At 57.4% G+C, this 11,189-nt stretch overlaps 1 protein-coding gene across 1 annotated transcript; it reads left to right on the forward strand.

The window, feature by feature from the left end:
* The first annotated feature begins 1,063 nt into the window (after positions 1-1,063).
* Positions 1,064-9,248, forward strand: ANGPTL4 (angiopoietin like 4). Its single transcript, XM_042794973.1, has 7 exons — positions 1,064-1,580; positions 1,984-2,094; positions 2,601-2,730; positions 7,255-7,368; positions 7,455-7,550; positions 7,852-8,127; positions 8,654-9,248. Exons 1-7 carry the CDS (start codon positions 1,065-1,067, stop codon positions 8,833-8,835), a joined length of 1,425 nt encoding a protein of 474 aa, XP_042650907.1. The 5' UTR covers position 1,064; the 3' UTR covers positions 8,836-9,248.
* Positions 9,249-11,189: the final 1,941 nt, after the last annotated feature.

Consider the following 11,189-nt stretch of genomic DNA (forward strand, 5'->3'; position numbering starts at 1 on the left):
CCCCTGCGGCAGCCCTGGTCCCACGGGGGCTCACTGGCAGCCAGATGGGCGTGCGCAGGGCCCAGCAAGTGGTGGGAAGTGGGAATTTAGCCCCGAAAGGTGGTGCAGATGGGAACGCAGATCCCTGCTCTAGGATGCCTTTTGTAGAGGAGAGACTCAGTGCTGGAGCGGCAAGAGGAAACACCCGGCCAGGAGGGAGCAGAAGGGCTCCATCTGCTCTTCTCTGAAAAGAACTGAGAGTGGCTCCATCAGGGTGTGTGAATTCCTTCATGGAGAGAAAAAGCAGAAACTGAAAATCCCTTTAAGCTGGTGGAAAAAGGCAGGAGAAGAGGGAAGAGCCGGTAACCGGAGTCCAAGACACTTGCAAATGAAGTAAGAAGAACATTATACACAAGGGCCTTAGAGGAGGGAAGGATTAATCCTTTGCACTCCTAGAGACCAGCAGTGTTCAGAGGAGTGTCCGGCTCACCCCAGGCGTGCAGAGGAGCTGACCCCAAGCGCGCACCCTCCCCGGGGCTGGCAGCAGCCTGCGGAGCGTCGCCCGGAGCCCTGCGCCTGCAGCGTGCACCCGTGCCGGGGCTGGGGCCGCCCCGCAGAGCCCTGCACCCCCCGCAGGCACCCGCTCCTTGGCCCCCAGCACCCCCGGGGCGCGGTCGGGGGGCCCTGTGCCTGCAGCACACGCTCGCCCCCCGGCCAGCAGCTCCCACCTGGACACGGCCTGGGGAGAGGTTACGGGTGCGGGCGCCCGGCGGGGCTGCACCTGCGGCCGGGGGCTCCACGGGGAGGCACCAAGGGGCAGGGCTCGGCGGGGCTGGGGTTCCCCAGTGCAAGGTGGGGGGCCGGGGCAGTGTGCGGGGGGGGGGGGGGGGACGGGGACGGGACGGGGGGCGAGGGGCACGGCTCGGGGCGGGGGGCGCAGCCGGGGCTCGGGGCCGGGGCGGGCGAACAAAGCGGCGGGGCCGGGCGGGCGGGGAGGGGCCGGTCGCTGGGCCCTCCCCGCCGCGGTGCGCGGGCGGCGATAAAAGCGAGGGCGCGGCGGCGGGGCGGGAGGCGGCCGGGCAGCCATGGGGCGGGCGCGGGCAGCGCTGCTGCTGCTGCTGCTGCTCTGCGCCACCGCGGCACCGGCACCGGCGGCGGGGGGGCGGCCCGAGCGGCGGGCGGCGGGGGGCGGCAGGGAGCGGCGGGCGCGGTTCGCCTCCTGGGACGAGGTGAACGTGATCGCCCACGGGCTGCTGCAGCTCGGGCACGGCCTGAAGGAGCACGCGGACCGCACCAAGGGGCAGATGCGGGAGCTCGGCAGCCGCCTGAGCGCCCACAACAGCTCCATGGGGCGGCTGCTGCGCCAGGCGCGGGAGGCGCAGGAGCGGGGCGAGCGGCTGCGGGCCAGCGTGCGGGAGCTGGAGGGCCGCGGGCGGCAGCTCCTCGGGCTCTCCGAGGCGCTGCGGCAGCGCCTGGAGGAGGTGGCGGCCGACAAAGCCGAGATCCGGGGCCGGCTGGAGCAGCTGGAGGGCCGCGTCCGGCAGGCGCTGCAGGCGCGGCCGGCCGGCAACCAGAGCGCCAAGGGGCTGGGGGCGCTGCAGGTGAGCCGGGCCAGGGCACGGGGGGCACCGGGGGCACCGGACCCGCCCGGGGGACCGGGAGCGGGAAAGGCGTCCCTGCCTTTCCCGGGAGCTGCTGCGGGAGGAGGGATGGGGGCCGCGACCCTTCCGGGGCAACGGGAGCGGCTGCAAGAGGGCAGCTGTGGGGAGCTGCCCCCCTCGGGACACGGGGGGCAGCCTGGGGGGGGGCGACCCTCCCAGGACCCTGCGAGCAGAGGGTGGGGATCGGCCTCAGGAGAGCGGCGGGGTGACCTGGCGGTCCTGGGGGCACCAGGAGCAGTGGGGGGACGGGAGGGGGGACTGGCCCACCTGGCTCTGTGCAGCGCGCGAGGCATAGCTGGATCTCCCTAGAGTTGTGGCGCTCACCTGGCTCTTTCCCCCTCAGACCCTGATGGACGCACAGAACTTGCGAATTGAGGAGCTCTTGCAGAAGATCAAGCAGCAGCAGTACAAGCTGGACAAGCAGAATCTGCAGATTAAGAGCCTGCAGAGCAAGGTGAGCTCCTGTCCCGCTCCGCAGCTGGGGGACCACAGCCTGGTCCTGCACGCTGTGCGTGCCCTGTCGGGAGCTGCCTGGCACCCCAGCTGGCACCGCACTCTGATAACAGAACCAGCTGTGTTGCTCTCCCCGGTGTTGGGGACCCTACAGAGGCCATGGCCTTGGTCTTTGTGCTGCAGTTTTGGTGCAAGGGTAACAAACTGCAAGCTTCCTGAGTATTTGTGCGGAGCAATAGGAGGAATTGGTATGTGAGAACAGAGCCTCTCTGGGCTTGTCCTTTGAGTTTATCTGCAGAATAAACTTGTTGGCATGGGTGTGAAAAACCACAATAATTTCTGCCTTTGCCAGCTTCAGGTATCTCCTATTCCTCAAGGTTTCTGGGCAAGTTCAGCCACAGCTGTGGTCACAGGGGAGCAGCTGGCAGCTTGTCCAATCAGCTCCACTGAGTAACAGTGTTGAAAATTAGCTGAGATAAATTGTTCTGACTTGTGCGGTTTTTTTAGGTCAATCTACTGATCCCTTTACACCTGAAAGACAACAAAACACATTCTCCGAAGTGGAAGATAAACCTGAAGAGCCTCAGCCTCACCAACCAGAGCCAGAATGCCAGCAGGGAGCCCGTGCTGACAAAGAGTGAGTACCTGCTCATGCCACCCTGCTCTTCTGTGCTGGAGCAAACCTGCAGCAGTTGCAATCATTTGGAAACAAAAGGTTCAGTTGGCCTGAGTCAGGATGTGATATTCGCTTGCAATACCAGAGCTTCAGAGTTTGGCCAGATTGAGGAGATCTGGAGCACAGGCAGGATCCTAGCCTTCTGGATCAGTATTAGTCCTGAGGGAATTTAAGGATTTAAGAGGAATTTTTATGCCTGATATTAAGAATGCAGTGGGGAGTGAACACTGATAGCAGGTATTTGTCAAAGAGGGTTGGCAGATGTGGGGGATGAATGCAGGCAGGAAAGGAGGATCTCTGATCCTTGGAGTTAACTCTTATTTACCTGCTGTCACTTTACCAGGCAGAGTCTGCTTCTCAGTCTGTCTCCTGGCAGAGGGGAGTGTTAGGGAGCCCTGTACCGTAAGAGGAGAGCTAGATCCTTGTGCATTCATGCCCCTTGGCTCGTATTTAGGGCTCATACATGAAAGACCAGTATCTCAGCTTGCATTACCCTTAGCAGAAGGTGCTGAGCTACAGCAAATGCCCAGGCAGTGAGGGCATGGAGGGCAGTCACAGACCTGGGAAACACGTACCGGAGCAGGCGAGTGGATGTTTCATCGGTAGCTCCTGGCTCTGCCTGGAACACCCTCTCTGCCAGCAAGGGGACTGGAGGAGCTCCTGCAGAGCAAAGGGCAGCAGAGTGGGTGTCCCCAGCTGTGCTGCGTCCTGCAGCTTCCCTCCCAGACAGGAACTGGTGTCCCCACAGTGTTTGCTGGCCAGGAGCAGCTGCTCTCATGTTATGTCAGCTAAATCATGGTGCTGGCTCTGTCCCTGCAGCTGTCTGGGGATGTCCAGTGTGAGCCAAACAGAAACCAGGCAGGGTGAGAATGCAAGGGAAATCCTGCCCCAGGGCTTAATGCAGGGATAGCTATAGGAAAATGCATGGTAATTTGTATGTGGAGCCTGGAGCTGTCACTGGTGTGCCTGACAGCTGAGTGGGCAGAACAAAGAGCTGCAGAATCGATGCAGACAAGGAGAGAGATGGGACACAGGGCTCCAAACTCCCAGTGCTCTGCTCAGTGGGGCTGGCCAGCCCACAGCAGGGCTATGTGAGGTGTCCCTCACAGCCGCACTAGTGAGCTAGGAAACTCTCAAAACCTCTACCTTCCCACCTCCCCATTTTTTTTCCCAGCTCTGCTTTGTGACCTGCCCTCAGTAGTGTGTCACAGAATCCTAGAATCGCCTGTGTTGGGACCTTTGAAGGTCAGGTAGTCCAGCCCCCCTACTCAGCTCTCAGGTTATGCTGAAAGTGGAGTGCGGGGAGGTAGGTTTGGGGCTTTGCTACTTATTGGTGGCAGAGGTAGCTGGTGCTGGGTGGAGCAACCCTTGTGAAGCACGGCCAGAGGCAGTGGGGGCCCACAGCCCCCTGGGGATGCTGAGGTGGGGGCTTGAGAGCTCAGCACCTCGCGCTGCCACTGTCCCCCATGGACACATCCTGAGCATCCTCCTACCTGAGCTGTGAGCTCCCCCTTCTCTTCCCTAAGCCCTGATGTTGATATCAGTGACGGAAGACAAATCGGCTTCCTCTCATTAGCAAGTTGAGTGAGTTTTCTGGCAAATCCTAAAGCACACAATGTCTGGCAGGCCAGGCCCGTGCCCTCTGCCTGGGGAGGGGGGCTGTGGCTGCTTTCAGAGCAGGCAAGCGCCAGGAAGGCTTGTGCCAGCTCCCTGCCTATTGTCAGGCAGAGCTGCGGTGCCGGCATGGCTCCGGGGAACAGCAATGAACTCCACCAGCAGCCCTTTCAGAAAGACCCTTTTATTTGCATCCAGTGAACACAAGTTTTTTCAGGCCAGAGATGGCATGGGGCCAAGCATGTGAAAGTTGAAGGCTTGAAGCAGCCTCAAGACTGAAAGATTTAATCGCTTGCAGAAAGAGGATCATGTCTTTAGGCAGAGCCTGTGCTTTCTGGCAGCTGGCCGAGTAGGGGAAAGGTAGAGCCCTGCTCATGTTCTCTCTGCAGCGCTGGGACTCCAAAATAGTTGGGTTGGGGAGGGTGTGGGGGAGGTGATGCAAACAGCTCCAGGCAGGCCCTGCCATCCACAAGAAAGTATGTTTATCCCAGGTTGGTGACCTCCTGTCATGCCTGGAGATCCTGTTGGGTAAGTGCAGTGCCATGCCTGGGACAGCTCCAGCCAGCCTTGTTGATTCTTCTGTCTTGTTTGGCTAAATAAAGGGGGATGGAAACAAAACCATCCAGAGCAGCCAGGAGGTCTTGTTGTTCTGCTGGTGGCATATGGATGTGCAACACAAACTGGAACTAACAAGCATGTTCCTCAGATGAAAAGATTGATCTGAGGCTGTTCAAGCAGCTGCACCTCATTCAGCTGCTTGAAAATCCCTGTTGCACCAGGAGAACAGAAGAGATCTGAGTGCAGTGAGTGTGGACAGGGCCCAGGAGTAAAAAAAAAACAAAACAAACAAAAAAACCCAACAAAACAAAAAAACAAACAAACCAAAAACCAAAAAAACAAAAAAACAAACAAACAAAAAAAAAAAAAACCAAAAAAACCCAAACAAACAAAAAAAAAAACCAACACAGGGATGGGGTTGACTTTTGCACACTGGGGTCACTGAGGATCTGGCTGGGTGCTATCCTGCTGATGGTAGGAGAGGAAGCGAGGAGCTCGGTGAGGCTGGGTGAGCCCAGCAGACTCCAGCACCTCCCTGCTGCTGTGGTTGTGAGCCAGGATGGCTGCAGCTGTGGCTGTGAGGTCAGGTTGTGGTCTTTCCTTCCCCTGAGCCTCACTTGGCTTCCCTGGCCGCATCCACCTGGAAAGCGGCGATATCGATGCGCTTGGCCTCCCTGCAGGGTTGAGTTGGCTTTGTGTGGCTTTGATCCTTTGTGCAAAACACCTGCCCTTGATCCCCATGTGCCCGGGCTTGGGGCCACACGCTTGTCCCGTGGGTGCACCGATGGGCTCGATGGCACCGGTCGGGGGGTGCGAGGGATGCCAAGGGCAGGGCTGTCCCACCGCCGGCAGTGGGAGAGGGGCTGCTCCTGCCAAGGAGGGGAAAGTTCACCGGGGGGGAAATGGGTGAAAGGTGGCGGTGGGTGTCACACTGTCATCCCCTGGGTCCCCCCCACACTGACCTTTCCTCCAGCTGTGGCTCTGCTCTTGGCCCCAACACAGCATCGGGACACCGGGTGAGGACGGGGGCTGGGGGCGATGCCCTGCGGGGGCTGCTCTTGCTCTCGGCAACTCAAAAGCCCCATTTTCCCCCCTTCCCCGTGCAAAGCCCCGTGGCCATGGGGAATGCCCCTCTCCCCGCTGCTGCCAGCCCGGACCCTGGGCTCGCCTACTTCAGGGAGGACCCCCCAGGGGGGCTGTGGGGACCCCTATAGCACGCTGGTACAGCCGGGGGCTTGTCTTTGGGTTTCTTCACCCGTCTATCTTGGGGTTGTGCTGGCAGCAGCTGCGAGCCACCAAAATCCATCCCACCCTCATGCGGGGAGAACAGACCCCCTTTGTCTGGGGGTGATGGGGGCACCTGTCCTGGCTGACAAAGAGTCCCTTGACTGCGCCAACAGCCCAGGGGCTGAAGTCCCTGCACATCTTCCGGCGGCCTTTTGACGCGGGTTTTGTAACAGGTTTTTTCCCCCCAGCTTCTCTCCCTGAGTGCTGTGGGTGGTGGTTCCTGGATGGACTTTTATCAGTGCTGTTGAAATGGTGCTTTGCTGGCAGCTCTGGGCAAAGTCCCCACAGGGGCAGAAGGAGAGGTGGAAGCCTGGCTGGTGTAGGGATGGAGGGGTGTAAGCTGGGGGGTGACCTCATCCCAGACAATCCACTTGTGCAATGAGCTGGGGCTCCCTGTTGTCCACCCACCGCTTCCCCGCCCCAGCTGGTGTGTTTTGGGCAAAAGCTTTACCCCAGCCTGGCCCCATACCTACGGGTAGCATGTTGCCCACTGGGACATCTGGCCGGGGCCACCACAGTCGCCAGAAGCAAGAGGCCATGTGCTCAGGTGCCTTCCCGACATCAGGACTTGGGATTTGTTTCTGCTCTTGAGGCCCTTTGAGCCTGCTTCAGCCTTGGAGTGGGATGGGGACGCTTTGTCCTGGATTGCCCTTGGGGTTGGCCTATCCCAAATGGGCTGCTCCTGCCTGGTGCTGAGGGAGCTGGGAAGCTCCTTGGGTGTCTCCTCGACGCGGTCAGTGCTCTCCATCCTAGGTCACCCCAGCCTGGCCCAACGCCTGGCTTCTGCCTTGGATGGAAGCCCAGGGAACTGTGTTTGGATAAGTGGGAAGATACGGGGTCGCGGCACTTAAAGATGCTGAAGATGGGCCATTGTCTTCAGCACGTGTCCAGAGCTGCAGCCACCACTGTGCACAGCTGGCTAGGCTTGTGGCCGGGGCTGTAAGTGCTGGGGCTGTGGTAGGAGCAGCCTGCTGAGGCAGTGGGACCCGGGGCCGTCTTCTCAGTCGCTGTTTCCTTCCCCTGCAGAGCTCCCAGAGGATTGCCACCAGCTCTTCCTGGCCAGGCAGCAAAGCAGCGGTGTTTTTCAGGTGCAGCCTGCAGGGTCCCAGCCCTTCAAAGTCTACTGCGATATGACTGCAGGTAAAGCAGTGAGGTGTCCCGCAGCACTTTGCATGGTGGTCTTGCAAATGGTAACCTCAAATGACCACGTTTTTTCCGGCCTGCAGAAGGTGGCTGGACAGTGATCCAGAGGCGCACAGATGGCTCTGTGGACTTTGACCGGCTTTGGGATGCCTACAAGAATGGCTTTGGAGACCTTCGTGGTAGGTGGATGACCGTGTCTATTTTCTTGTTGTGGGATAAGCGATATCTTAGCACGAATTATTCCCCCTTGCTGGCCTCTGGAGATCTCTGCCAGAGCACAGTGTTGGGCAGAGGAGGGGGGGAGCACTGCTTGCAGAGCAAGAGTCCTTGGTCTTCCTGACTTGTCCTGCAGGTGCCAGACAGTGATTCAAATGCTGCAGTGTCCTGGGTTGTCTCTGTCTGTCCCTGGAGCCTGTTCATGGGTCTGCTTTGCCCAGCATGTTTGTGTCCCTGCAGCCAATGCAGTGTGTCTTGTTTCAGGTGACTTCTGGCTGGGCTTGGAGAAGATCCATCACCTTGTCCAAGAGGGAAGATACAATCTGCTAATTGAGCTGGAAGACTGGGAGGGAAATTCCCAGGCGGTTCAGTTTGTCTTCAGCCTTGGTGGCGAGAGCACAGCCTACACGCTCAATCTGCTGGGACCTCTGTCTGGAGAACTGGAAAACGCCATCGGGGACTTCAGGCAGCTGCCCTTCTCCACTCGGGATCGTGACCATGACCTCAAAGCTGACACAAACTGTGCCAAACACCTCTCAGGTCAGTATGAGCTCTTCCTTCCCGGTGGTGTGCACCTTCCCTTCAGCTCTCTGCTGTCTGGTGGTGGTTGTGAGTGGGACAGTGACCCTGTGGGGCTAAACCCCTTTGGTGCTGAGCCTGGCTTGTTCCCTGCTTCCCTGGGAAAGCTGCATGCTTGGGAGGAGCCGTGCAGGGAACTAGGAGGCAAGCTGAAACCAGGAGGGGTTCATGATTCATGTCTTGGCCCAATCAAGCTTTTCTGGCTGCCACCTTGCTTGGAAACTTTTCAAGTGAAGCCGAGGCCAATCCCCAGGTCTGAGATGGGGCTGCTGAAGGGTTTGAGGAGGTTTTGCATGCAAGGAAGAGCAGCAGGATCTTTTCAAAGGTTTCCCACTGCATGGGACTCCTCAAGTGTCTACAAGGTGATCTTGTAAGGTCCTAAAGCCCTGGAAAAGTGGGGAAAATGGGGGCAGCAGCTGCCTTGAACCTGGGTTTGTTTTCTGTCTGGAAGTGCTGTGGGCTAAACCTGCCTCTGTTGCCTGTGTAGGTGGCTGGTGGTTCAGCACCTGTGGCCATGCCAACCTCAATGGGAAGTACTTCCGCTCCATCCCCCGGCAGCGGCACGAGCGCAAGCAGGGCATCTTCTGGAAGACTTGGAAAGGCAGGTATTACCCGCTGAAGTCAACCACCATGAAAATCCAACCTGCAGCACTGGAAGCAGAGCCCTAAAGCTGCCACTTGAGACTTGACCTTCTTCTGTGGAGCACAGACCTGAGCTCCGTCACTTCGTGTTTACAGAAAAAAAGCCCACCCTCCCCAGGAAGTCCCCTGAGGATTGTTTCTCTTGGTTAGCAGACCTTTAGTGGCATGACACAGCTCCTCACTATAAGTAAAACAGCTCTGTGTTGCTGAAACCCCTGGATGGGAGCTCCCAAACCAGAAGAGGAGCCACCAGCAGCGAGATCCACCTCCAAAGGATGCACAGGGATCTTCCGACCTGCCACATGCTGCTGCGGCGGGTTCACGTTGTCTGGTGCTTTCTGTCCTGTCTGAACACTTCTGTACTTGTTTTGATGGGCTGGGAGGAAGGGGAGCGTGTGAAGTGTTTCACTACCCTGGACCTAAGAGTTGGGTACAGAGCACCTCCTGTGTCCTGTCTTTCACTGTTGTTCCCAAATTATGGCCTATGTGGCCTCCTCTGAAAGCCCCCAGAGCCTCCTTCCCCCCCTGGTGCTGTGGGGCAGTGAGCCTCAGGCAGCTCCGTCTGCACAGCCCCTGCTCCTATGACTTGAGGCCACTGAGAACGTGGGTTTGGTGGGTAGGCTGAACGCCACCCTGTGCAGAAGGGGACCTGAGGCTCACTTGGCTTCCCTGGCCCCCACAGCTTCAAAGCCCTGTATTTCTGTCTGTGCTGGAACTTGCTGGGAGCTGGGGAAACCACTTCCAGCTCCAGGAGATGACTGGTGGGATCCTGCAGCCAGTTGCACAAGGGCCAGATCCTGGAGGGTTGGGTCTTAAGCTCTGCCTGGAGCCTGCCAGTGTTGCTGGGAGCGGTCAGGACAGGCACGAGGACAGCACGGGTACAGAGCAGTGCCTCCCTGGCCAGGACCGTCCCTGCTGTTGGCTGTAGATCCCCTTGAAGCCTGGAGGCTGCCTCCTCCCAACAGACTCCCTGTGCTTCACAGTGTGAGTAGCACGGTCCCACGTACACGCCCCACATACGCGCCCCACAACTTGCTCTAAAGGGTCAGGGGTCAATAGGGTTTCTTGTCAAGATCCACACTGCCTTGTCAGGTGTGTACCCTGAGGTGCAGCACTGCCTCTGCCTTTGGGGTGGGTGTCTGGGGGGAGGTGGGTGAAACGGCTCCCCCAAAACTGTTACGGGCCAAGCTGCTGTCTTGGGGCTTCCCAAGCATCCTACCCTATTGAAGTCATATTGACTACTCTGCTAGAGCGTCTAGCTGCTAAATATTGTAAATAGTCATTTGTAGGATGTTGGACCTTGCTGATGAATTTTCTGTTTTAATTTGTTTTCATATTTAAATGCAGTGTTAATAACAATGTGGTGTAATTTATAAATGTTGATGCTGGAGAAAAAAACCCTGTAGTTTGTGTATTTTAAACTTTTTTTTTGTACTAAAATATCTTTTTCTGAAGAAGTCTTTTAATAAAAACAAGCCTGTTAACTGTCCCGCCTGGTTTATTTGCCCAATGATTTACCAGTAGATGATGTGTGGGATCTATGTGAGGGCTCTGGATTCAGAAACTACTTGTTGGGAGTTTGACCTGGGCGCTATGCTTCCCTCTGGCCTCAATTAAGCTGTAGCTGTATGGAGCTCTTTGAGATAAATCCCTGCTATAGCCCCCAGCAGTAGTTTTTAGCTTGTTTGGAGTTACTTGACTTCTAAATTCCTTTTCTCTCTGGAAATCTGGCCCTGGGGCAGAAAGTTTACGAGTGACAATGATCTGTCTTTTTCTTATTCCCTGATGGCAGGTCTGTGGCAGGGAGCTATTCGGTGTAGCTGGCTGGAAAGCCCTGTGCCAAGTCCTTTGAACAAGAGCAGAGGCTGAGGTCTGAATTATCTGGATGGATTAAATTCAGAGCTCATCAGGACAAGGCCCAGCAAATCGTAGCCTTTTACCTGCTCATACCATACGTGCATAGTCATCTTCAAAAGCATTTATTGCAACTTCTGGGGCATGATTACATATGTAGGAATGAAATGAGCTGGGGCTGCAGTGGGAGCCTTGAAGAAAATGGGGGTAAAATCCATCTGTGCTTATGATCCCAGATACGTGGCCTGATACTGGAGCTGGAGAAAATAGCAAGTGCTTCTTTAGCTGCTAAAGGAAGTGGGATCAAAACTGCTCCCTGCAGAAAGAAGAGATGAGAGATTGCTCCAGTCCCCTAGAGCAGCTACATCAATACATGACGTACCTAAGCATGGCCCCACCCTCTGTGGCTGTCCTCCCTCCCTGGGGAAAAGCCTAGGGTTAATGATAGCCCCAAGCACAATTGCACAAACAGCCCATTATACCCAGCTCTGTGCTATCTAGCTACTCTTGCATTCAGAAATACATTT

The sequence above is a fragment of the Tyto alba genome, unplaced genomic scaffold (assembly GCF_018691265.1).
Source record: "Tyto alba isolate M040663 unplaced genomic scaffold, T.alba_DEE_v4.0 Super-Scaffold_20000042, whole genome shotgun sequence".
Lineage (NCBI taxonomy): Eukaryota > Metazoa > Chordata > Aves > Strigiformes > Tytonidae > Tyto > Tyto alba.

What these genes read in the sequence shown, in the direction of transcription:
- ANGPTL4 (XM_042794973.1), top strand. Translation starts at nt 1,065, where the DNA reads ATGGGGCGGGCGCGGGCAGCGCTGCTGCTGCTGCTGCTGCTCTGCGCC. An exon ending in TTAAGAGCCTGCAGAGCAAG is followed by an intron (nt 2,095 to 2,600) that starts GTGAGCTCCTGT and finishes CGGTTTTTTTAG; the next exon opens with GTCAATCTACTGATCCCTTT. An exon ending in CTACTGCGATATGACTGCAG is followed by an intron (nt 7,369 to 7,454) that starts GTAAAGCAGTGA and finishes TCCGGCCTGCAG; the next exon opens with AAGGTGGCTGGACAGTGATC.